At 48.4% G+C, this 26,885-nt stretch overlaps 1 protein-coding gene across 7 annotated transcripts; it reads right to left on the bottom strand.

Annotated features, from left to right (window-relative positions):
* Positions 1-1,472: 1,472 nt before the first annotated feature.
* MAB21L3 (mab-21 like 3) lies at positions 1,473-26,638 on the bottom strand. Of its 7 annotated transcripts, none has more exons than XM_044238988.1 (7): positions 26,133-26,638; positions 24,849-25,094; positions 17,495-17,635; positions 14,238-14,529; positions 11,046-11,224; positions 10,392-10,586; positions 1,473-2,469 (listed from the first exon to the last, which is right to left on the bottom strand). In XM_044238988.1, exons 2-7 carry the CDS (start codon positions 24,894-24,896, stop codon positions 2,158-2,160), a joined length of 1,167 nt encoding a protein of 388 aa, XP_044094923.1. In that variant the 5' UTR covers positions 24,897-25,094; positions 26,133-26,638; the 3' UTR covers positions 1,473-2,157. The 7 variants fall into 7 exon arrangements, with proteins under 7 accessions (XP_044094923.1, XP_044094922.1, XP_044094921.1 ...); XM_044238987.1 differs by lacking the exon at positions 26,133-26,638 and adding an exon at positions 26,016-26,123; XM_044238986.1 differs by lacking the exon at positions 26,133-26,638 and adding an exon at positions 25,679-26,004.
* Between the last annotated feature and the right edge of the window lie 247 nt (positions 26,639-26,885).

Here is a 26,885-nt window from a genome sequence, read left to right as displayed (position 1 = left end):
GAGAGAGAGAGCAGACTCCCTGAGTGCAGAGCCTGACTCCCCTGGGCTCTATCTCACAACCCTGAGATCATGGCCAAAATGGAGTCTGACTTATTTTTTTTTAATTATTTTTATTAACATATAATGGAGAGTCTGACTTTTAACCCAATCGGCCACCTAGGGGACCCAAGACATTGTCTTTGACTATAATGTAATCTGTTTATAAATCAGTAATGAAAACATACTAGGAAACCCGGTATGTTTGAAAATAATACTTGTTAAAAAACTTCTAAATACCCCACAGGTTAACAAGGAAATCATGGTAGAAATCTGAAAATAAATACAACTAAATGAGATGAAAATGCCATTTACCAAAATCCGTGGAATGCCACTAAAATTGTATTAAAAGAGAATTCATATACTTAGAAAAGAAGAAATACTAAGGAGTTCTGAGCTAAGCATTTAAGAAATGATTAAAAAAAAAGAATACCAGAATAAAGCTGAAGAAGTAGAGGGAAAGATAGGAGCAGAAATTAATGAAAAACATATGAAGATGAAAAAGCAAACAAGAATTATTTGATAAGCCTCATTGAGAGAGGAGTACAAATGCACCAGAATTTAAACACAGTATTATGAACAAATTTTTTGCCAGTAAATTTGAACACTTAGATGAAACAGATGAAATCCTGGTAAAATACAAATTAACAAGAAGCTCAAGAAGTAGTCCAAAATCTGAATATCACATATCCCTAAAAGGAAATAAATAGCTTAAATTCTTCCAACAAAGAAAACACAAGGCCCCAGTCAGCTTTTTAGGGGAGTTTACCAAACTTCCAAGCAAAGAGATTACTCTAATTTTATTAGAATTGAATAGGAAAAAAAAAGAGAGAGTATTTCCTAACTCTGGTGAAAGGCAGAGCAATAAAATTATAGAGAACCACATAGCAGCATATCTCCATGACCTTAAAGAATGAAATTTTTTTACCCAAGATACAAAATGCATTCCATTATAATGGAGAAAGTCACTGAAAATTCCCTGACATTAAAGGGAGAATTTAGACTGGTGCAACTACGTCAGAAAATATGTTGACGTTACCTCACTAATTTAAATATATATATCATTATATATTATATAGAATATTGTATATTTAGAAATATGAAATAGAAACATTCAAATACAAATATAAATCTATAATGCATACTATAAATTTTTATATTTATAATGTAATATTTATAAATATTAATATTTATAATAAATATTTATATTTTACATGTATTTATTATATAAAATATATGTGTAATTTACGTGTCATATATTATATATTACATGTTATATGTGGCATATGTGATATATATATCTAAATATATATATACATCTTTGTACTTGAATATATATGTATATACACATCTCTGAACTTGAGAGTTCACTCTTATGTATACACCCTTGTAAGACCAGAGTGCATCAGTCAGATACACACAAGAATGTGCAAAAAAAAGGTTCAAAACACTAAAACTAGAAACCACCCAGATGCCCAGTTACAGTAATGTACGTATGTACAGCGGCATAAGCTCACTGTGGGACATTCCACAGCAGTGTAAAGAAACACACCACTGCCACCTGCACCCACATGGGACAATCTCAGAAGCACACCATGTCCAAAAGCCAGTCACCAGTCACGAAGACTTTGTACAATAGGATTCCATTGACATAAAGCTCAAAAAATGGGCGCAACTAAAAAGACATTCGGATGCACGCAGGTCCTGTTCTGTTGATTCCAAAATACACTTTTCACATTCCTATCTCCCTAAAAGGGGGGAGGATGCATCTTACAAGCAGTGGTGTCTTGTGATGACATTTAGCAGCACTTTTTCTTTCTTAGACACAAAACAAAGATGTGCCTCACAATTATGGGGGGGGCTTTGGTTCAATGAAATACAATAGGTAGTTGAACTATAAGGCAAAGCAGAATGACGAACATAAAATCTGGGAGGGAGGGGGCTAGGGGACAGAACAGCACCTAGAATTCTGAAGTACTGGCCAAACGCTGTTTTTCAGCTAGATGGTGAATATATTGGTGTCTGTTTTATTGTTCTTTAAATATTTTCAACTCTCACATGTATATCTTTCACTAAAAAAGGTGTGTGGGGACAGGGAAGCGGGGCCATGTGTCCAACAGCTCAGCAAGCTGGACAGTGAAAGGGGGAGAGAAGGGCAACACTTGCAAGAGGAAAATGGAGGACACGACAGGCACCGAATGGAAAGCCGTCCCTGAGACACTGGGCGACATGGCTCCAACACATGAGAAGCTGAGAGATACTTCTTCTGGTAAGCAAGAGGGACAAAGGACAAGATGGGTTTGTGGAATTCATGGTGGAATTCTTCTCATGTTTTCCTTTGATGGTTTCTAATCTGTTCATGAAGAATTTACACGTGGGATGGGAGTTGTCACCAGGACTGGCTGAGAGGCAATGGCCATGACGAGTTGGTGTCTAAAATGAGAAGCATGTATGCCACGGTTACTACGTGCCAGGTTACGAAGTGAGGAGCTTCTGGCATCCATTATTCTGCTTTTTCCCCTCCTCAGAACCCTGAGGTAGCTCCTCTCTCCTCAGGCCCGGATGCGTTGCCCAGGGTCACCATCCCAAAATACCACAGACCGCATGGCTTACACAACAGAACGTTATTTCCTCATGGTTCTGGAGAATGGAAACCCAAGATGAGGGTGTTGGCAGTACTGGCTTCTCCTGAGGCTTCACTCCTCAGCTGGCTGGAGGGCCCTTCCTCCCTGCACCCCTGCCCCCAGGTGCCTCCACCCCTTCTCCACAAAAATGTCAGTCCTGGTAGATTGGGGCCCACCCTAACGGCCTCATTCTAATCTAGTCACCTGACTTTCAAGGCCCCATCTCCAAACAGAGTCAGATTCTGAGGTGCTGGCAGTAAGGGCCTCCATGTACAAATTTTGGCGGGAGGAGGGGGAACACAATTCAGCCCCTAACCATACGCATGAAGAAATGGAGACGTAGAGAGGGGTGAACAACTTGCCAAGGGCACACAGTTGTGTCAGAGCTGAGATGCAAAGGCAAGCAGGTCAACGACAGGGGCTGACTCCCAACCAATCCACCTGTGCCCAGACGGGACATGAAAACAAAAGGTCTTTTGGAGAATTTTAAAAATAAACAAATAAACAAATACTGCCCAGAACAGGGGAGTTAATATCAGACTTTCCAGAGCCAGACACTCTGTCCCTGCAAACAAGAGTGGAAGGACTCCTCTCTCGTGGGCTCCATTTTAAAGTCTGAGCTTTAAGCACCAAGCCTGTAACTGCTAGCCAACGTGGCCGAAAAGGTCAGTCATTGAGCATCAACTGAAACCCTTCTCCCAAAAGCCAAATTTAAGTTTATGGGCTGAGGAGGGCGCCACCTACTGGGCCCTGAGGGGTATGGGTGGGAAAGTCGCTCTTTCTGTAGGCAGTCCTCCATTGCCCTCTGCTGCCCAGCAGAGGAACACCCAGGAATCCACAGATTCCAGGAATCCTGCTTCCTTCAAAGACCACTGGTGGATAGGGAAAGGTAGGGGCAAGAATCTACCAGAATCTGGTCTGTGGAGGATGCCAGTTCCATTCCTCTCCATACACATACACATATTTCCAATCAATGGTCCAGCCAACTTTCACTTCTTGGCATTTGCGACTGTACAGCTATTTTCTAAATTTGCATAGGGCGCCCAGGGAGCTCCCTCCGTTAATAGTATTATTCATTTCAGCTCGGGTCAAGATCTCAGGGTGATGAGACCAAGCCCCATGTTGGGCTCTGGGCTGGGAATGGAGTCTGCTTAAGAGTCTCTCCCCCTCTCCCTCTGTCCCATTTCCCCTAAAAACAACAACAGTAACAAAACAACCTTGCTTCCGTTGTTTTCATCATTAAAAAAATTAACTGCCACCTTCTCAAAAATGACGTTTCCCAAGGCCCCAGAATATGAGACTTTGAATGCATATACTGATAACATTGGTTTGCTCATTGTTTGATGTTTTCAAAAATTATAAACTTATTGTACATTTGAAAGGATTTTTTTTTCAACATTTAAAAACCACAATTTCCTATGTCCCCAGCATATGGTTACAGTACTTTTGTTTAAAAAAAAAAAAAACTTAATTTCAAAAAGTCAGTAGTTCATGCTTTTAGAAATTTCAGCGTTCCATACTTGCGAAACATGTTCTAAGAGATAAAGGATTCCCTTGAGCTGAGAAGCATAAATAAGTGTGGGGAGAAAGCAATGACCTGCTCAAGCCCCCAGAGTTCCTGCCCATGTGCTGCACTGGATGCGTGGCTCTGTGGACGACAGTGAAATTCAAAATGGGGGGCTTATTGTCCTTTGGTGCATCGACTCTCATGTGGGTCCCTCGGGCCCCCTTTATGCAGTCCCCAGAATGGGCATTTCAAATTCAAGTCATAAACAAATAAACAAAATGCAAATCAGATTAGGATGCTCTACTGCTCTGGGAGAGGCCAAACGTCAGGACTTTAATAACAGATTCCTGACCAGGTTTGCAATGTCACGTGATCTTATTCCAGCCCCGCCCCGCCTGCCCTTGCCACGCTTCCCTTCCCCTTTAGCTGTTTGCATTTTCATCCTTCCAGGAGCTTTCTGTGGCTCTATATCAATATTCTATTTGTTTCCTTCAGGGCAACTTGCTACAATTTGTAATAACTGTGTCTGTGTATCTGTCCTTCACTTCTTGTCTCCCTTAGGCTCTGATAGGTCCGACCTTCGACCATTTCATTCTTGGTGATAACTCCTGGTGCCTGATGAGCACATATTTATCGCCCAGTGAAGGAAGTGAGCAAAGGCAGGTGTGGAGAGGTGACACCAAATCCTTCCATGTAGGTCATTGTTCTGAGTGCATTCCCAAAACACCTGGCTTGGGGCGCAAGGCAACGGGAACCCCTGGCAAACAGAGCTGCACTTTCATCTTTGACCCACACTACTCGTCAAAACCACCTTCTCCCTACTTGCAGGACAGCCCGGAGGCAGACAGAACCACAGGCCCCGAAACACAGTTCAGGAGAACAGGAGGGCAGTAGGCGCACCAAGCCATCAGACGCAGTCATTCAATGAGCGGTGTTGGGACCCATCCAGCCGGAGGCAAACACTGGCTACCAACCAAAGAGTAACACTTTGTGTTGCTCCAGTGTCTTTCTCCCAAGGGGACCCCAGCACGGTCTCCCAGGCTCACAGCCCTGCTCTGACAAAGGCATTTTCACAGCTGCATTTTACAAATGGAACAAGAAGAGCCATGGCCAGTGGGCTGGAGACCCACTCCTGGGCCACAGGCTGATGCCTGGCCTTCCAACGGGTCCTGTCACTGTTCTCTTCCGTAGACAACCGGAGCCCAAGCAAGGCAGAATCCATTCAGCGCAGTCTGTCATCAGCTCAGAATCAGCGGCTCCGGGAAGCCCGCGGACAGCTGTCCCCAAGGGAGGTAGCTAGTGAGGGCCAAAATCCTGGCTCCACGGAGGCCTGGGTCAGCCATCTTGGGGTACAGTGCTCCCCTCTTTGGTGCTCCTGGGTCCTTGTCCTCTCCTACGCTGTAGGGTGCCTCTGTCCACGGAGAACGAGGTCAAGCCAGGATCAAGTGTCCAAGGGCCTCCCGGGCAGGGGCAGCTTCAGGGCGGGCTGATCTGGGGGTTCTTCAGAAAGAGGGCCAGCCTCTGGGCGACAGCATCCAGGTCGCCTGAGTTGGCAAACCGGAGGAGGTTGCTCTTTCGCACGAAATAGTGCTTCAGAAAGTGCTGGCTGACACACTTGTGCAGCTTCCTCACCAGGCGCAGAAAGGCTTTGCTGAAGACCCGCCAGTCCTTCGGGCGCGGGTACTTCTCACAAGTCCAAAAAAGCACTGTCTGGGGAAGGAAGAGGTGCTGTCAGACACGGGTCCAGGCCACAGAGGAGAGTATTCTCTGGAATGTTATCCCGCTCACGTGGCCTTGGAAGAAGGGAGAAGGGGGTCTCACCCAGGGCAAGGAGGCTCCACCGGGATTTCACAGTCCCCCACCTCAGGTGTGCTCTCCGCCTCATCTGGCCTGTCCCCTGCACCTGTCATTGTTTCTCTCACCACTGACATTTCCGGTGACCAGCACTCTCCTTAAACCTGCGATCCCCCCCACCCTGGGCAGATAGCTTTGCCTCCTACTTTACAGGGAAAACGGAAACCCTCACGCTAGCAAACCAGACAGTTCTGGCCATCTCTGCCTTCAGCACCCTCTTCCTCTCTTCTCCGCTTGACCGTCCCACCGAGCCGGGTGAACCCCAGGCAGGGCTTGGGGCCCCTCCTTCCAGGAGCTGTGACCGACTTCCCTCTTTCTTATGGGCTCTCCAAACTATTCTCAGCTCTCCTGCCCCGCCCCCTGTCCCAGGGTCCCAGCTCCCTCCTAACCTCTCATTCCTCTGCTCAAGTGCAGGCTTCTCGAAACAATCAGCTCAATTATCAGTCGTCACTTCCCCTCCTCTTATTCCCATCTCAATCCACTGCCATACGGACTCTTCTGCCATCTGGCCTGAGAAGCTGCTGTCTGTGAGGTCCAATGATCTCCATGCTGCTAAGTCCAACAGGTCTTGCCCCGCCCTGGCCCTACCTGACCTTTCAGCGGAATTGGATTCTCCCACTCACAGCCTTCTTCACTGGCTTCCGAGCCACGCGCTCCCTGGATTTCTCCAGGCACTACAGCTATGCCTTGGCATGTCAGCCCCTTGACTGCCTCAGTCTGGAGTTTTGGAGGCTTGGTTCCACACCCTCTTTCTCTTGTTCTCTCTTGCTTCCTTCCTCAGTGGCCTGAATCCCCACCAAACACACGGAAGTCACTCATAGTTTTCTTTCTCCAAGCCGTACTTCTCCTCCGACCTCTTCCTCACCCGTTATCTCTTGGAAATCTGAAGGTTATCTCCATCCGCCTGTCCCAACTGAACTCATGGCGTTCCCACATCTCCGGGGCTGCTGTCTAGCCAGTCATGCAAAACACAAGCCGGGGGTCACCCTCCCTCACCAGCATCACCAAGCCCCCCAGTCCTCCGAAGGGGTTCTTCCATCCCCCCCCCCCGTTATGTTCATCTCCACGGTCGTCCTCCTCACCCGAACCTCTGTCCCCATTCTTGTCCCCATCCTGTCACCACCCATGCTACAGCCAACATGATCTTTTTGAAATAGAAATCCATGGTTCTTCTTGTCTGAAAGACTTTCAAGCCTTCTCCTGGCTGGTTAATGAAAAAACCACAATTCTTCTGAGGGTTTAGGCTTACAAGGGTGGGGCCCTACCTTCCTTTCCAGCCTCCGCCGGCCCTTGGCCTCCCTCACTCTCTCCTTCCAGCCCCACTGGCCTCACATCGCTCTCTGCTACCCCGGAGGGACTTCTTGCACATCCGACTTCTTCTGCTTGGAACACACTTCCTTCCCCAATTTGTCCAGGACACGCGTCCATCAGATCAAATGCCCCTACGAGACCGTTCGACGCTCTCTTCACCACATACTTCTCAGAATGCCCATGACGGCGGTTGCCATCATCTCTGTTACTTATGTATGCGATCCCCTATGAGGCTGTAAGCTCTGTGCACGAAGAGGCCAGTCAATACCTGTTTCATGGCTCTGATGTCACACAGCCCCCAGCAGAGGAACTAGCCCACGGGAGGCACTCAAAAATGTTTATTGACTAAGGGAAATAATTCATTAATATTATGATCTGGATATTGAGCATTTTTTAAAAAGAGCCTCTATGAGAAAGGAAAACAACAGTTGCAACTTCACAGCAAGATCCTGAGTATGTGTGTATTTTTAAAGACTTTATTTATTGGACAGAGAGAGAGAGAGATCACAAGTAGGCAGAGAGAGGAGGAAGCAGGCTCCCCGCTGAGCAGACAGCCCGATGTGGGGCTCGATCCCAGGACCCTGGGATCATGACCTGAGCCGAAGACAGAGGCTTTAACCCACTGAGCCACCCAGACGCCCCCTGAGTGTGTTTTGATTTAGATCACATTGTGCAATGTGAATGAGCTGGCGATAAAGTCATGCTATCAAGATAACCTAGACACCCCTGCTTTAATCCCTCTCGTGGTTAAGCTTTTATCTGCCTAAGCAAACCCAAAGTGGTTAAGCTTCTTAGCATCAAACCCCTGTGCCTTTGAGTGGGGTTTTAGGAAGAAGCAAGCCAATGAAGGATGAGCTCTTCTTCATACAAAGTTGCTTTGGGGGAGAGCTGCTTTGGGGAGGAGGCAAGAACCTCCTCAGACCATGTCAGACTGAGGGTGATGCCGACTCGTACTCCCTTCCTGAGGCTGTTTTGCAACCCAGCTCTTCTACTTTTCCCAGACTGTAGTCTTGGCAAGGATCCTGCCCACTCAAGCCATCATCCGGGATGGTGTCTAACAGCACACGGTCACCAGCCACATCCATCTTTATGTCTAAAGGTGAGGACATCCTGGACCAAGGATGGAACACTAGAAGAACAGGCAGCTAGTACTCCTCCTGTCTGTCCTGACGTTCTCCATGAGTATCCCCGCCTTCAATTGACCCTTCTTGAGAATGCACGATTCTGCACTCTGTCACTGAGTTAGGGAGAACTGAAACAAAGCACATTTAAGGAGTTGCCCTAAAACTCTCTAGTGATGGAGAAGCCACTGGAATAAAAGTACATCCTTGTGTGTAGTGCAGTATTGACAGCAGTCAAGGGATGGGAGGCCCACTGTTGGTCCTATTCAATCTTGTCTAAAATGTTCACGTCACTTAATATGTTTCCATCCATCTTAACTGTGAGGCAGTGAAGTCAATGGTTAAGATCTTGAGGTTCCAGATGAGATAGCATGGGGCTTGCTTCTCAGCTCTGACCCTTCCTAGTGTGGCTTGTAGGAAGACAAGCAAGCAAGAAGCCAAACCTGCCGAATGAACTTGACCATCCTCCGCAAGCACATGCCCTCAAGAGCAGTTGGGTGTTTTTAGGGGAATGTGTGTGGGCACATACTGAGAATGTTGAAACTCCAGAGAAAGGCCCCAGGCTGTGCAAATGACATTTTAACTAATTCTTGGGGAGGTCAAAGAGGACAGGATATTAGGAAAGAGGAGAAAGAAAAGCAGAGACTACTGCCTTCATGGTGGAAAAAAGCTGAGTATGATGTGAAAGCATTCATTCATTTGCTCAACAAATATTTATTGAGCAACTACTATGTACACAGCATTGGGAGAGATACTAAAGGTGCAGTAGTAGTTGCTCTTCAAGAGCTTACACTGGAACTGGAGGAGTTATCCAGGGTCAGAAGATGGTGGTCCCCTGAACAAAAGGGGGCACAAGCGGGAAGGCACCGCACAGACAGGCAGCCTGTGCAAAAGGTCAGGGAGAAGCTCCCGGACACACACTAGCTAGGCTTGGGCTGTGCTGTCTCTAAGTCCACCTGCCACCTCCCAATCTCAGAGCACCACACAGCATGTTCCATGAATGGCCTGTTCACCATGTACCATTGGGAATTTGCAAAAGAGGAGTTCAGGGTGTGATGGAGTGCCCCCCCACCCCAGGGATACCCTGTGATGTCCCAACCCGGGCCAGGGTCTGCTGCTCTGGGTCTGTTTTCCCCGGTGCTCCCCATGTTGTGTGATGCCACGTGCACCTGGGGGACCACCTGACGGCCCGTCTCCCCCACTGGACTGTCAGCTCCAAGGGAGCAGAAACCACTTTCTGTGTTTGCTCACCTGGGACCTCCGTGGGTAGCGCACACAACAGGTGTCTGGCCCACAGTAACCTCAATAAACATTTGCTGAACGAGTGAGTAAAGGCAGTCATGAATGTATATGATTGGGTTTGGGGAAGGAGGCAAGTGCTGCAGAGGAAGGGGAAATCCCTGCCTGAGGATCTGGAACCCGGAAGTTCAGGTCCGCAGCCATGACCCCATGGCAATCACCACTTCCTGGTGTCCCCCCAACCCCATGTGGCCGTGGCCTCACGAGGCTGAAGTGGAGACCCAGGGAGTCCTAAAGCCCCGAGTCAAGCCCTTTGCAAGCTGTCCCCAGACTGTTGGCTTCTCAGGGGCAGGGGCCATACCATGTAAACAGCGCTGAACCTCAGCATGGTTTCTGGCACACAGTGGGCACTCGTGTTGGTTTGGCGACTGAAGTAAGTGTTGGGGAGAGACAGAGAGAGAAGAAAAAGAGGAACCGACCAAAAGGAAGGAAAGAGGGCAAGAGGGCCAAAGAAAGGAGGAGGCCATTCAGCTTGGGCAGGGCTGTGGTGGGCACACAGATGGCCCGGGGGTCGCGATCTCACCAGGCAACAGTACATGGGATGGCCAATCGGGACACCAGCGCCCCCTGGGAGTGGCTCTGGCCAGCGCGTGGGGCCCCCAGAGAGGATGCACCCACACCTGGGGTGTGCCCACTCACCTGCAAATGGTGGGACGTGATGACCGGCCTCCTTCCTGGACACCAGACGTCCTCCTTCATCTGCCTCAGGGCCCGGAGACACTTCCTGCGGCAGCCCCCATCCTCGTCCAGCTGCTCCAGCAGCACCTGCTCGGCCTGCAGGAAACTCAGCTGCCAGTGATAATGGGAACAGGCCAACAAGGCAAACCCAAAGGACTGGGAAAAGAGAGAAACACCAGGAAAATGAGGAGGGGGAGGAGGCTTGCCATCTCTGAAGCTATCCACTACTCTGGGGCAGGGTGGCGGGGGGAACCTGCCACTAGGCAGGCAGAACCTCCCACATGGGGATGTGGAGGCAGGCTCAGGGCAAACCGCTTCCTTGTGCACAGGGAATGGGAGAGGCTGTGTCCACGTTCCCGCAGGCACTGGTTCTCCAAGCCGAGCCTGCACCTGGAGAGCTTGTTAAGGCCCAGACTGCCCGGCCCTGCCCATGGATAGGAGCAGGGCTCAGGAATCTGCTTTGCTCTCAGGGGCCGCTGTGGACTGTGGGGCCCCCACCTGGAGCACCACTGCTCGAGGGAAAGCTCATTTTTCCCTTCCAGTGCTGGCTGGCAGTCAGTGATGCTGCAGATGGGTAAGCTGCTTTGGGGAGCTGGGCCCTCCGCTCCCCAATACCTTGATGCACTCCACTCTCTGTCGGGAAGGCCAGCGCCTCAGACAGGGAGGCCACCGAGCTTTCGCAGACCAGGCAGTAGGGATCTCCACAGCGGGGACCAGCTCTAGCTCCACCTGCCCTATGGCTGTTTCCACGGCAACCCAAACGGCAGAGTGGTGTGTTAGCATGCTGACCTTACCTGGTGGGAAATGACAAAGAGGCAATGAGAAGAGAAAGCCCGGCTCCCTGCGAACGTTCAAAGGAGGAACTGGGGAGCAGGGGCAGCGAGCAGCTCCCTGTGCCTGGTGGGGCAGCTGGGCACAGGTTGGTAGCACTCCAAAGCTGGGGTATTTATGGCTAAACTAGACAATTAAGTGAATATGGTTAGAAATGTTGCTAGCCAATCTCGTGGTGGGTGACTGTTGCTTTTTCCTTTCTCCCCGCCCCCAAGGCTTTTACAGCTCCTTTTCTTTGAAAGTAGTAAGATTCTTTTCAGAAGGCTCAACTGAAGAAAAGAGACACAGAAGACAAAGGAAAGAGGGACTATTTGCTAGTAAAAATGAAATCCAACCATTCTTCTATGCCCCCTCCATTGTGCCCAGATGTCCTGACCTTGTTGGGGACAGCATTCCACCCAACTCATCCATCTGCCCCTGGTGGGGTTCTGCTTAACCCGTTCCCTACCCGACTCCCAGTCTCTCAGACGGCATCGTTTCCACCATTCAGCATTGTTTCCACCATCCATCAAGCTAGTCTGGCCTCTGATATATTGGTCATCCCAAGCCCTTGTAATTATAAAATGCTTCAAAGTGTGTCATCGCCATTGGTTGAAAGGGTCGAAGGAATGGGAAGAAGCTCCCACTACCTCTTCCAATCAGGCAATGAGAGGAAGAGAAAAACCAATGCATCTGCGAGCATTTTCCAGCTCCTGTACTAGAATTCATTGCTGATCTGTCCCCTCTTCTTTCAAAAGATGCACAGTAGTTTTTTCGTTTGTCTTCACTACAGATGAGGATAAGCTGTCTCGATCAGGATCTATTATTTTTCTCCTGTTTGCTCAGAGAAGAAAATGGAAGCTCACTCATTAATTGTGCTAAGCTATTCAAAAGGAAAACACTCTTCTCCTTGGGTTGGCGTGTGATAAAGAGGTTATTGTCTGCATCTCATCAGAGCTGCCCAGACAGGAACAGGACGACGTCTGGCACCCTGGCATTATTTACTGAAAGCATCTCATCAACCTGGCCCAGCTGCAAGGTCTCATTTGCACTTTCACTATTACCACTGTTTCAAAGTGAAGAGGTCAGCACATGCTGGAACCAGCCTGCCCCGTCCACACCTCACTTCTGCCCTGGCTCTGCTTGCGTGGTGCGTGACCTCCCGCATGTCAGCTCATCTCTCTAAACCTCAGTGTTCTCGTCTGTAAAACAGGAAGAAAAATAACTCTGACTCTGCAGGGTTGCTATGCCATGACCTATACATCCTATACATGGTAAGAATCCATTCAACATGGGTTAATTCCATCACGGAAACTTTCAGATCAGTTCCGTCCAGACAAGTAAAAGCACCTTCAAATCCCTTTCTTTCTACACATGTGGAATTGCGTCCTGTTCAGCACTTTGGTTTTCCCTTCATTATCCAGCATATGGATCTTTCACAACTCAGTGTATACAACATGTACCCCATTCTTAAAGGCTGGACAGTGGACGAAAGGCAGAGACAGTACAATTTATTTCGTCAATCTCCCTTTGTTACTGACATTATTTCTAGTTACTTTCAATTACAGAGCCCATGGAAGTAGACACCCTTGTGCCTATTTCCTTCTCATCTGTAGGAATCTATTTCTAGAACTGGAATTGTTGAACTGTCAAGTCAAGCACATTATAAAAATAAAAACAGACTAATCACCCTTAAGAAGTAGGCACCGATTTACACTTCCAAGAACAATGCATGGAAAGGCCTTTTGTACCACAGTCACCCTTACCCTGAGCATGATCCCACATTTCACCTCTGTCCATTTAATGCACACTGCTTGAAATATACATTAGGTGGAGCATTTTCCCCTGTTTTGTTTGTCTGTTTCTTTGTTTAAGATTTTATTGAGAGAGAGAGAGAGAAGTATGAGTTGGGGACAGAGGTGGAGGGAGAAGGAGAAACAGAGTCCCTGTAGAGCAGAGAGCCCGATGCAGGGCTTGACCCCAGGACCCCGAGATCATGACCTGAGCCAATGCTAGATGCTTAACTGACTGAGCCCCCCAGGCACCCCCTTTTCCCACTTTTTTTTTAACTACTACTTGTTTATATTCTTTATCTGTGAGTCTTTTTTTGGGGGGTGGGTCATGATTTCTATTGCTCTACTTGAATGTTTTCTTATTGGTTTACAAATACTCTTTTATAACTAAGGAAATTCACCACTTTTCCCAGTGTGAAATACACTTTTTTTATTCTGTGGGAACAAAATGTGTGTGTGTGCGTGTGTGCACACATGCCCACATGGTAGTATGCAGTTTAAGATTTGCAGACTGTCAAATTTAATCAGTTCTTCACGGCCTCTCATTTTTGAGTTTTGACACAAGTCAGTGGTTTCTGAATGTGGCATCTTAAGACACTGGGGGACTGCACTCAGTTGTAGGGGGAGATAGAAGTGTGCTAGTAACAATGATCTGTGGCTTGCAATTTGCTTTTTGTAAAGCATACCCAAGGTTTTAAATTCACATCCAGGGAAGGGTGTGCAAACCAAAGGTCATCGTATGTCTGCCAGGGCAGTGACCCACAGAAATCCCAGCATCCCACTTTTGGGTGTCAAAGCAGAAAAAAGAGCTAATTCACATTTCGGGGAGTGAACAGATGCAAGGAGCACATGGTTATTGTCTCAATTTAGGGCACGAGTTTCAGGTAACACTTAAGCACAGGTTTTTTGTTTTTTACTTTTTTAAAGATTTTATTTATTTTATAGTGAGAGCGAGAGTGTGAGACAGCATGAGTGTGAGGGGCAGAGAGAGATGGAGAGAGAGAGAGAATCCCAGGCAGACTCCATGCTGAGTGTGGAGCCTGATGCAGGGCTCAATTCCAGGACTCCGGGACCATGACCCGAACTAAAACCAAGAGTCAGACGCTCAACAGACTGTGTCACCCAGGCGTCCCTAAGCAGAGTTTTTATAAAGTTAAAAGGAAAAGCCAGAAACTGCCCTTTGTCCTGTTCTTGATCAGCTCACCTGAAAGATGACAGGTTCCAATCGCATTTTCTACCAGCTTCCGGAACACCTGGACGACCTTGGCAGGCACAATATCGCCCTCAATGTTCACATCCGCCTCATGCCACTGCCACAGGCTCTTCATAAACTGCTCCACCTCCAGCCACTGCTGCAGGCCCTCCGGGTCCTGCAAGGGGCAGGACAGCCTCGTGCCCTGCAGGGTGTAGTAACGCCAGCGTTGCTCCCTGGCCTCCCTGTACCCGGCCAGGCCCTTCACTGGGATGGTGACCAGGAACTGGCTGGGGGCCAAAACCTGGGGTCAAGAAAAGAGACAGGAGTGTGAGTTCACGGACTCCAGAGGTAACAGCAATCTCCGGGGCACTAACCTGTCGAACTGGGGAGCTCAATGAACCACTCAATGCTTGGCAATGTGCCAAGATGGACAGAGGGCTGCACCTGCCCACTGCAGGAGGGTTCCATCTTTGTCCTGCCACTAACCACGGTAGTGCTTCAGGCAGATGAGTTAATTCACCGAGTCCTTGGTATAAGGAATCTGCAAGGAAAAGAGTGCCCCTGACCTGGAACTCTAAGAGGTACCCAAGGGGAAGAAGAGAAAGCAGGGAAAGGAAACAGTATACACTAAGTTCTGCACATACTAAGCACTGCAAGCCCAGGCATTAGACGAGGTGATCTTCCCAGTTCCACGATGAGGTGGGCTTTGTTAACATTTCCCAGATGAGGAATTTAAGGCTCAGAGAGGCTCTGACATCTCCCTGGGGACACACAGCCAGTTAAGTGGGAGAGCCAGAATGTAAGCATAAGCCCTCTGACGGCTTGTTCAGGGCTTGTCATCTATGTTGGACTGGCTCTCAGTCAGGGAGGAATGACCTGGGCTGGGTTAAAGGTCTGGTAATGGGAAGGGTTGGAAGGAAGCAAAAGGATTCTGCAAAATGTCTCCCTATCTTTTTGCCCGTACTGATGGCCCATGGCCAGTTATTAATGATCGGTCCTTACAAAACCACAAGTGAATGCAAGGCAATTGCTGAGACCATGTGAGCTATTGAGATGATTCTAAGTTTCATAAAACTTAGAATAAAGCAAACAATCAGAATCTACCTATTCCATTTCTACAGGTACCAGTGAAGCAGAGGTCGGGGTCAAAGTGGTCAGGCCCAACAGTCCAAAGGGTCAAACAGATTGCCCAGCAGTGTGGTATCTCCAGAATACCACTGTATCCTCTGGCCACAACACGTGGCAGCCTACTCCACACCGCACCTCTTCTCATCAGTCAGCTGTGCACTTCAAGGGCCTCCTCCTTCTTGTAGAAAGTTCTGACCATAGTATTTGGTTAATCTTTGCTCAGGGCCCTGTCGTTGGCTAGTTCGTGGGTGAACACCAAACTCTGCCTCGTTCTCAGACAACAGCAGTGTGATGCTTTAGATAACGGATCCATGAGACTTCTGGCGCCCACAGAAAGGTGATGGGATTTCAAAAGGGAACACATCGAAACTCTGGCATACTTTGAACCCCCCTTCACGGGAATTCGAGAACACCACTATTGTGTTAATAGTCACATAAATGATGCTTAATTAGTACTCGCCACATTTGTTCCAAGATAAAATAAAATCAATTTCATATGCTCCACTCCAACTATTTTCGAAATTTAATATGCAGGACACGATGTATATAAATGCAAGATCCATTTTAACCTATGAATTCTAAGTGAGACCACAGAAGGAAATTTCCTCTGGTATAATTCTAGGGAAAGTGTTGTTGTGGGGTGCCTGGGTGGCTCAGTTGGTTGAGCATCTGCCTTCAGCTCAGGTCATGATCCCCGGGGTCCTGGGGTCAAGTCCTGCATCGGGCTCCCTGCTCAGCAGGGAGTTTGCTTCTCAATCCATCTCTGCAAATCCCTCTGTTCATACTCTCTCTCAAATAAATAAAATAAAATCTTTTAAAAAAAAAAAAAGTGGTGTTGTGTTTCTACTCCTAGTCACTGGTCTCTAATGATCTACTGCAGGTTGGAAGGGCGACAGAAGTGGGCAAACGATGTTATGTTGGGATCCAATCTAGTATTGGAATTTTTATCCTGGGGTAAATTTCCCAAAATCTGTACTCTGTCCCCAAATACACAGGTCCCAGATCCTTGTGCCTGACAACTTGGAATGTTCTGGACCTGCAAGGGTCTTCAGTTCACACCCTATTTCTTTTTTTTTTTTTTAAAGATTTTATTTATTTATTTGACACAGAGAGATCACAAGTAGACAGAGAGGCAGGCAGAGAGAGAGAGAGAGGGAAGCAGGCTCCCTGCTGAGCAGAGAGCCTGATGCGGGACTCGATCCCAGGACCCTGAGATCGTGACCTGAGCCGAAGGCAGTGGCTTAACCCACTGAGCCACCCAGGTGCCCCCACACCCTATTTCTTTTACTCATTCATTCATTCATTCATTCACTGAAGCTGAGTGTCTGCTTGGGCCACACACCATGTCGGGTGCTAGTAATGGAGCGATCAATAAACATGATCTTTACGATCAAGGAGCTTATAGTCTTGTGTGAGAGATAGGGCATGAATACACATATATTTAATACACGCAAAAGGGGTTCTTAGGACTCATAAAGAAAAATCAAGATAAAGCAGCACAGGGACTGAAAAGGACTCAGAAGCCCACTTCCCTCATCTCTGAAAGGCAATGAGCCAGGTCTGTTCCTCGAGGCTGTTTACAAGTGTGAAGGAGGCCATTTCTGAGAGAATGGTTCGGTGCTGCCGGAAGGCTGCCATCACACATGGGCCCTGGTGGCTTAGAGTCCTCTCTGCAGCGGGGACAGAAGTTGCGAGGCCACCCCGGCAGTTTCTAAGGTCTGCCTCCTCCCCCAGCTCTGCAACCCAGACTCTTAACTTTCAACCCTTTTCTCACAGGTGCCTCCAGTTCCTCTCCCCAGGCCCCCTCTATTAGGCAAGCACTGCCTACACGGATGTGCGCTTAACTAAATTTCAGCTGTTATAGCACAGTGTGTTTGGAGTCCGAAGCCCCGGGCTGAGTTCTGGCTGTAGCGCCTGACAGGACATCAGGTCATCTGACTTCTCAGAGCCTCATAAGCGGGGCTCACAGGACACAGAAACTCTGGAGTCTGTGTGTAAGTGGCAAATACTAAAAGGACCTGCAGAACACAAAGGATCACTGGTACCCTCGGCTGGGTGACACCTGCTGCACGGACACCTGCCCACCCATGCATCTGTCTCCCTGGGTGGTACTTAGAGAGTAAGTGAGACCTGCTTACCTTGATGTTCCCATTATACGTGTCAGAGTAAGGGACAGTCTGGAATCGAATGTCTTGGTGGCTGATTTCGGCGGTCAGGTGGTGGACGACCCTCTGCACCTCCTCCACAATCTGGGAGACCTGCTGGCGCCTCTCATCCACCTGGATGGGAAGGGATGAGCACAGCAGTCATTCCTGGGGCGGGGCCCGGGCACTGGCATGAGGATGCTACATACAGGCCCCGCGGTGGGCGACCATAGCAGCACAGGCAAACAAGCCTACCCTCCCAAGAACCCCTGGGGACATGCACCTAGACGTGGTGGCACTTGCTGATGGCTCAGTGCTCTCCTCTGAAACAGAAGCAGTCATCAGCACTGACCCAGTGCCTGTGTGCAGTGGGTGCTGGGGCACAGCAGTGAACGAGAGAAGAGCAAAGAAGACAGGCAAGTCCTCATATATACAGGATATATGTACATATGTGTATATATACACGCGCACACACACACATACGTAGTATCTAATATTGGGAATGATAAATCCCATGAGACAAATAAAATAGGATAAGGCACTAGAGAGTAAAAGGGCTGCTCATTTAGATCAGGTGGCCACAGAAGGCTTCTCTGAGGAGGCGCCGGCAGATCCCCTAAAGGCAGATCTCTCTAAAGGCAGGCAGAGAGAGAGAGAGGAGGAAACAGGCTCCCTGCTGAGCGAAGAGCCCGATGTGGGACTCGACCCCAGGACCCTGAGACCATGACCCGAGCCAGAGGCAGAGGCTTTAACCCACTGAGCCACCCAGGCACCCCCATGCAGATTTTTAATACCATCTTCTTGCCATCGGCACCCACCACTGCTCTTATATGTCTACCCACGACATTCATCACGGGGGCGGGGCACCTTTCTTAAGCATTTGTAAACTATCAAGATTCTGCATCTTCTAGAGTGTCCAGTGGAAGTGTAAAGAAGGTCAGGGAGGGGGCAGACCCTCTGCCATGCCAAACATAAAGGAGGATGCTTTTAGTAGCCCATTTTAAAGGGTCCCCTGCAGGGCCGGACTCTTCTGTGTGTTGTGATTCAACTCCATTTGATCATAAAATGCCAGATGCTGTGTGTATGTGCCTGTGTGACAGAACAAGACAAGGAAACTGGAAATTAAAGTCACAGCTATCTGGTGCTGGGCAGAGGTTTGTATGGGATGCTATGGGTATACAGAAAAGGGAAGTTTCATCTAGTCTGGAAGCTAGGGGTCCTTCCTGGAGGCACAGCATAGGGGAGTTCTATCTTGAAAGATTAGTCAGAGTTAGCTAGAAAGAGAAGAGTGTGAGGGTTGTTCTAGAAAGAGCAAATGGCGGGTATCTAGTACGAGGAGCATAGGGGAGAATGGCAATGGTTTCCATTTTGCCAGAGAAAAGAGTGCCTTGGAGGAGGATGGTGAAATGGGAGAATCAGCAGCAAGAGGTCTTGAAAATCAAGGAAGAAGTTGTCCAAGAACAAAGTCAATAGTAAGTGGCCCAATGAATAGGGCTCCCAAAAACGTCCACAGTGTTTGGCAACTAGACCAGGATTGATGTGCTCAGGGAAGGGGTGGGCACTGAAGCCAGACTGCAGTGGGTAAAGGGTAAGTGGGAGGCGAGCAAGGGAACACAGAGGAGAGCAACTCCTCCAGGAAGTGGGGCCAGGGAAGGGGAAAAACAAAATAGGGACACCAACAGGTTTTTTCAAAGTGACACACAGGTTTGAACATGTTTAAATGCTGAGAGAAAGGAGCCGGCAAGGAAGGAAGACTCAGCAGGGAGCAAAACCACTGAGTCAGGGTTTCCCAGCAAGAGCATCTTGCAAATCCAGAAACCTGGTAAGCAATTCACCTTGGCACGTCACAAGGGAAGAGACAGGTATAAACACACATAAAAGGGTAGGCGTGCAGGAATCTGAGAGATTTCCTGTCTGAGGACTGTTTTCTTTACAGAGCAGGAGCCAAGGCAATGTGCTATGTGTGAGGTGGAGAGGGGAACATAGGGGACTGCAGATGGACAGACTTTGATGTGGAAATCACATCTCTGAGGAATGGGCGCTGTTCAGGCACCTATGTGAAGACTGCCAGGCACTCCTGACTCAGTTATGGGGGTGTCCATGGGGCTATGGCATATTGGGGATTCAGCTGTGAGATGGTCTCCATGGCTCAGCCCTCCAAAGGTAACAATGGAGGTGCTAAGGCGAGGGCTTCATGGGCAAGATCTGGAAAAGGATAAAGGACCAAGGGAAGGTTTCTATGGTGGGCCACGTCTTCTAGCTGGGGAAAGAGAATGGACAAACACAGTGGTTAACTCTGTACGAGCAAGTATATTTTATTTCCCGAGTTGATCAACTAATGAAAGATTCATCACCATATTGACACAGTCAAATAATTTTTTTTTTGAGAGAGAGAGAGAGATTAAGCAGGAGAAGAGAGGCAGAGGGAGAGAACCTGAAGCAGGCTCCACACTCAGCACAGGACCCAATGCAGGGCTTGATCTCAGGACCCTGAGATCATGACCTGAGCCAAAATCAAGAGTTAGATGCTTACCCCTCCGAGCCATCCAGGCACCCTGACACTGTCAAATAATTTTTAACTGATTTAAGCTTGAGAGATAAAGTGTGTGTGTGTATGTGTGCGTGCACATACACACACACAATGAGTGGTCTCCTGGACAAAGTTCTCCATTGTGAATCTCTTCCTACAAATTCTGCCCTCACTGGACGGTAGAATTTTCTTACTGGGCAGAATGAGGCAGTTCACACACTCCCTGGAAGACACCTATATTCTCTCATTCATTATACATCTTTATGACCTGTTTCGATTTCTGAAAGTAAAAATCAGAGTAGGTTCTAGAGCCTAGAGCCACAAACTCTGGTTTTGATTTCCTTCATCCATTACTGCTGCCGCCATTTTGACTTGGGATCTTAGAACTGGAAGAGACCTCAGAAATCACCTTGACTGGTGTCCACATATAGAGTCCACAGTGATGGGTGGCTCTCCTAATGTCACACTGGCAGTTGGCAGCAGGACTGGCCCTAAGCCCAAGGTCCCTCACTGCTCTTTCTGTCCCTCTGTGCCTTACCTCCGAGTGGATGCTCCCAGAGTCATACCTACCTTTAGCCTCTTCCTGAACCTAACCATGCCCTCCATTTGAACTGAAGTCAAGGCTCATGAAGTAACAGATCCAAAGTCTCCATTTCTTTGGGCATCACTGACTGTTCTGACACCCACAAGCACCCCAGGGCAGCACAGCAGGGTCCTGAGTGTGGGGCTCCACCAGGACTGGGGGAAAGAGTCCTGCTTCTAACGGGCCTCCCTCCCCTACTCTCCCACCCAGTGCTCAAGCCCCCCAAGTCAGGTAGAAGCCTGTTCCCTGCAGGTGGTGATGGGTCACGCCCCCCCCCGCCCCGCCCCACTCCACTTCCTACCCTAGGTTCTTCCGTCTGCACCTCTACGGACCACACCCTTCAGCAGCCCCAGAGGGACTTGGGCTGAAGGCTTCCCAGGCTCCATCCCACAGACCATTTTTCACTCTCTTGGTGTCACTCACAACCCAGACACCCCAGGCAGTTTTCCCTCGCTCCTCCGGACCACAGCCTCATAGGTGGAGCAAGAAGATTCCATTTCAGGGTGTGGAAAGGCAGGGAATGGGGCCCGAGGCGGCTCTACAGGGACGGATCTTGAGGGAAGAAGGAGGTGCCACCATAGAGACCTGTCACCGGCCAGAGCCCAGAAGCCCTTTCAAGTGGGTCCAACTTCAGGGAGATACCAGGTACAGCCTGGTATATATACCCATCACCAGACCCATTCCACAGCGCAGCTGGGAAACCCACGGTCATTTCAGAAGAAGGAATCAAGGCACGTGCAGTTCAAACATGACCTCAGTGCCGGCCTGTGTTTCACTCGCCTCCCCCAGGGATTAGTTCAGTGAAAAAAAGTGTGCTTTTCTTTTTAAAAGGCTGCATTTGTGGGTGGGACGGAGCATGAGCAGAAATGAAGTGGGTGAAATTAGCCGGGCCTATGACGCAGACGCGGTTACCCTCTCTCAGCCTCCCCTCCATCCCAGTGACCCCAGAAAGTTACACCACACCTGTTAGCCAGCAGATTCGGGAACTCGAATGAAGCAGAGTTTCCGTAAGAAGAGTCGTAAGAGGCCCCCTTGAAGGATGCCCTGCAGTTTCTGTGTACCTGCCCCCACACACGTACACACCCCAGCCCGGTGTCTGGCTCACTGTTGCCCCACACATCGTCTGCTACTATTAATAGCTCGAGTGCGGAACAATTTACTGTTTCAAATATAAATGAGTGAGAATTCAAGGTTATTGCCTATCATAACAGCATTCTGACTCATTGCATTCCAACACGCTTTCTTGAGACAGGCAGAGGGGCAACACTAAGCAGCATGCCAGGAATGTCACACAGGTCTGGCCACGTGAGCATGTGGCCCGTGTCACTGTTACCCACTGTGAGTGCCCCTGGGGATAAAAGGCTGAGAACTTCCTGCCAGACATTTTAATTCTGGAGCTGCATTAAATCCAATAAACAGGATCTTTAAAAACAAAAACAAAAAAAAGCAGGACGAGCACCATCTCTGTCTTCCTGGGTTAATGATGGAAAAGTCTAGCACATATACTAAAACTGGAAGAAAAGTCTGAAAGGATGGAGATGGAAGGTGCTATCTCCGGATGAAATGAGGCCCTGAACCATCATATCCCCTTTTTCTCAGACCCATTCTTCCCCGAGCGACATGTAGGGGCCCTACAGGTTCGATACATTGTGCAAAAACCAGACCAACACCAGCACCACAGAGCAAGGACGGGAGGCCCTCCCGTGTATGAGACCCTCCCTGAGAGCTGGCTCCCTGGAGCTGCCCCATAATACTGGAAGGTGGCTGCTAGGATTATCCCCATTTTACAGAGGACGAAATGCCAAGTTCAGAGTGTGTAAGGAATTTGCGCTGGGTCCCGCCTGAGACAGTTTAATTCTCGGAACGGTGATCCACGCTGTGCACTGTCACACCTGGCAGACCACATTCATAACCACTGCACTGCTCAGCCTCCCCAGGGACAAGCTGCAGGGCCTGAAACCCACAATGACTGCTTGAATGGGGCTCCCTCAGCCAGAAAGGCCTCTCCGTTACTCCTCCACTTAAAACCCAATGCGTGCTCTCAGGCTTAGTCTCCACTCCTCTCGCTGGGCCACGCCTCCCCGCCGAGAGCCAACACTCCTCGGTTCTCCTCCAGCATCCCGTAGAAATCTCGGTGTAGCCCTGTGGTCAGCCATGTACTGTACCAAGCATTTCCCTGTCTGCACAAGAACAGCCTCCTTTTACCCTTGGAGTTCTATGTGAAATCTGCAGGTAGGAGAGGGCCATCCTTAAAGATATTCCAGACACACTTTCCCTCTCAGTTCACATACCACATCCTGGACCTGGGTTTAGGGCACGGTGTTTTGCACACAGCAGGTGTTCATTGTGTGTTTGTGGAGATACAGAGGGATTTAACAGAGCAAATATGGCTTTGGAGTAAAACAGAATTTTCTTACTGATACCTCAACACTCTCACTATCTAGCTGCGTCACCTTGGACAAGTTTTGGGGGGTATGTGCACATGTCACATAGTGGATGATAGGTCTAATGAGATACTGCCTGGGCCTCAACCTGCCAGCACCTTTTACACTATTCTTGTATTATCTTCACTGAATCCTAAAGCTATTCTGACCACATATGTGCGAAGATACTGTGTGAAGATCAAGGGGAATGAAGATACCCAAGACACTACCACCCCCTCCAGAAACTCATAAACAGTAAAAGGAGATAATATTTAAGTGTCCACCCAAGAGAGTAACAGGAAAGGTGTCAAGAGTCAATATACAACTGATTACCAAATAAATATTGTCAGTAATAATTACGACGAGTTCACAGGGAAACCAAAACATTCTGGGCTAGGGTGTCAAGGAAATCTTTCAAGATAAGGTTGGCTCTGAGTGGAGTCTGAAGAATGAATATGAGCCAGAAAAATGGAAATGAAGGGGAGAGAGGATGTCTCCTCTGGCAAAGGAGAGAGGGGGAGCTCTGGCTTAGACCTTCTCAGGGCACAGTATCTGTGGACAGGATTAACAGACTGACCACCTTCGGGGACAGAAGGGAGATACACCTGAGAAGGAGCGCTGAGGGGGGCGCAGGAATGCCACAGCCCGCCCCCACCCAAGAAGCCTCGAGCACATGCTCTGTTGAACTGACACTCAACCCCAGCCCACAGTTACCAGGCAAGAAACTGGGACCTGTGGTTGCCAGATAGCCTGATGTTTTCCTTTTTCTGGAGAAGATGGAAATCTCAGTTTCTATGCAAAATCCTGCTATTATGAAATGTTTGTAACAAATTTGAAAAAAATTTAACAACACTCTGCAGGCCAAAGAAAACCTGTGCGCAGGCTGGAATCAATGTATAGAGCACTGTTGAGAATTTCTGCTATTGGAGATGCTGGGGAACAGCGTGGAAAGATACAGTGTTACTACTTGGATGCCAGGCTAAAAACACTTGGACTTTTTCCAGAAAACAGAGGACCATGGGAAAATGCCAGCACCCCTTCCACTTAAAAGAGTCCCCAAAGGGAAAACAATGGGAAATTACTTTGTTGGGTGTAATTTTTATCATCCCACGTTTCTCCTATTCATCTAAGTGGTTTGCCTAAGAAATCAACTTTACTTATCACTGTGATAATGAACTCTGCTTTGTTTACTTGTGAAGCCATGTCCGTAATTTTAGAACAGTCCCTAATCTCAGTTTAAATGCTTTAGCTTTACCGGTGGCTCTGTGCCTTAAAAACTTCATCAGTAAATGGAAAGGCTGAATTAAGTCAGATAATATTTAAGGTGCCTTCCAGTTCTAACAGTCTAAGAGTCTAGAAGAATGTCAATTAACTCTTAAAGGGTCTGTACTAAAAATATGCTATACATTTTTAAATACAGCAGTTTTATAGTTTCCAAAAGGTGTTCTTAATTTCATTTACTCTTTTTTAATGACCCTATTATTTCAATGACCCCTCAGAGAAGAAAGCTGAGGCTCAGGTTGGTTCGGGGCCTTGCTCATGACTCTGCCCAGTTCAGCTACAGAGCTGGAGTCCAACCCACGTTCTAACTTTCTGTTCCACACTCTGCGCCCAATGGCCTCTGGCACTAGAACCTCAGAGAGAGGACAGAAATGATGTAAGCCCTAAACACTCTTATGGGTGATGGTCTTGGGTTCCTGAGGACCACTTCATGGATCTTTGAAAGCAGCCTGACTTCCCTTCTTAATTCAGGTTGGTGGGACAGAAGGGGTGGGGGCGGGGGGCATGGGAGAAACCCGCACCTGTCCTTACCTTAGCCAGGAGGCAGTCTTCCAAGTCTCCTACAGTCGGGGATTTCATGGCTTCTTGTTCAGTCCTCAGTGGAGCAGCAACATCTCGGTTTTTCCGTCAGTGGAGGACAACACTTGCAGGTTGGTTTCCCAAGAATGTTAGTCTCAGTGCTAAGTTTCTTTGAGAAGGTGTACATGGACCAGAGGCTGGCCTTCTCAGGTCTTCCCTCCAGCTCTCACTTCCACACTGGGAGCATCTCTCTGTCATCTTTCGGGGATTATTTTATTTTATTTTTTTTAAAGAAAAGGAATTTAAAAAGAAGAGCTGATGAAATTGAAACTGAATTTGATTCCAACCTAATTTGACTCGATTTAGCTCTACTGACGGATGCTTTGACCGAAGGGCAATTTCCCAAGTTGTATTTCCCACTCAAATACTTAAAAGCTTCATTCAAGATAAAAAAGCTCTGTAGCTGGCTGCTTCCCCGCCTTTTAAGGTTCTTGTCCCAACACGAGATGCACCTTGAAGCCCAGTATCTTATAACTCCTTGTTCTTATGCTGTTGACAGTAAATATTCCTTGCTCTCCAATCCAAAAATCCCCCAGACTGATTTACCTTCTTTACAATAAACAAATAGGGAACTGCCAAACTACCAGCCGGGCACCCGCCATTTGCCTACAAACAAGTGATTAGGTTTCATCAATCAGATCCAGGCACAATAATTTGCAGGAGGAAAACACACACACACAGACACACGCATACACACGCACACACGCACACAAGGCACACAGGCACAGACAGAGAGAGGCACGCACACCCAGGAACAGCAGGACAGGAATCCTTCAGCTCACCTGCTGACCTTTAAATATAATCTCCCTCTTCCCACTTGAAAGCTGGCAGTAAAAATAAAGTCAGTGTAAACAGGCCCCTTGAGAGTCAAGGAAACACTCTTGTCTGCTTTTGCCAGTAAAACCATGTTGGAAAACAGCTCAGGCAGTAAGTTCCCAGTCTGACTGGCTGGGGCCAGTTTTATTAAAGAAAAAAAAAAAAATTTCACAATGGCCTGATCTCCCTGAAGCTGGTAAACATCGGAGAATGCCGTCGGATGATCTAAAGAAATTGCGGCACTTCCGGGAGCCCTGCTCACTTCTAAGCACTGTTCCCAGCAAAGGTCTTTTCCAAACCCACCTCTGAGAGCTCAGCCTAGGTGCCTCAGACGCTTGGCTTTGGGTAGCCACTATATTTGCATATCTCCATGCTGTGCCCCGGGTTGAAAGCCGCACCAGAGCTCCCTGCTCCACCCACCTCATTAATCCGAGCCTTCACGCCTGCTGCTATAGATCCCTTCTGTGACACACTGCAGTCAGTTGAAATAGTCTACGTAAATATTGCGAAGCTCCCCTCCTCACAACTGCCTTGATTTTCCATTTCCTTCTCTTTGTAACCCAGTCTCCTTCATTTGATAGCAGATGCTCCCGAATATTTCAGAATCTTCTTCTCTAGGCTTATCACGGGTCAGTCATTCCAAACTCAGGTTTTTCACAAACGGAACACAGAGTCTGCCTCTTGGAATTTCCTGCAATTCAGAATCCTCTCTCCACCTCATTTTCAGCTTCACCCAAGTCCTGCTGGTCATCCCGCGCTCTGGGGTTTTGTTCTTTACTGCTGCTTCACTGTAATCATTAACTTGGGATTCCCGGTCCTCTTGGGGGGGGGGGGCTTTCCTACAGCTCTCAGCTTCCCCCCAGACACCTGTCATCAGATACACAAACTTGCATCATTCTGTGCCTGGGGCCCTCCTTCCTCCGTGGCCCCAGCCCTGCCACTGATGGGAATGCTGAAACTGCGATTCTTCTCTCCCTAGGGCTCAGTGGTGCTTCCGGGGTGTGACCAGGGAGACCAACTGGCAGGCCACCTGTAGATCCTGGGAGAAGGAAGAAGTCTGTGCTCAGGCTGGCTCACGACATTCTAATTTTACCTGGATGCCATACCTGGCGATCAGAAGGTTATATAAACCCAACCAGTTCTCTACTCCCTGATTGAGTTCCTCATGGGCAA

The sequence above is a fragment of the Neovison vison genome, chromosome 2 (genome assembly GCF_020171115.1).
Source record: "Neovison vison isolate M4711 chromosome 2, ASM_NN_V1, whole genome shotgun sequence".
Lineage (NCBI taxonomy): Eukaryota > Metazoa > Chordata > Mammalia > Carnivora > Mustelidae > Neogale > Neogale vison.
This window is presented reverse-complemented; position numbering and strand designations above follow the sequence as displayed.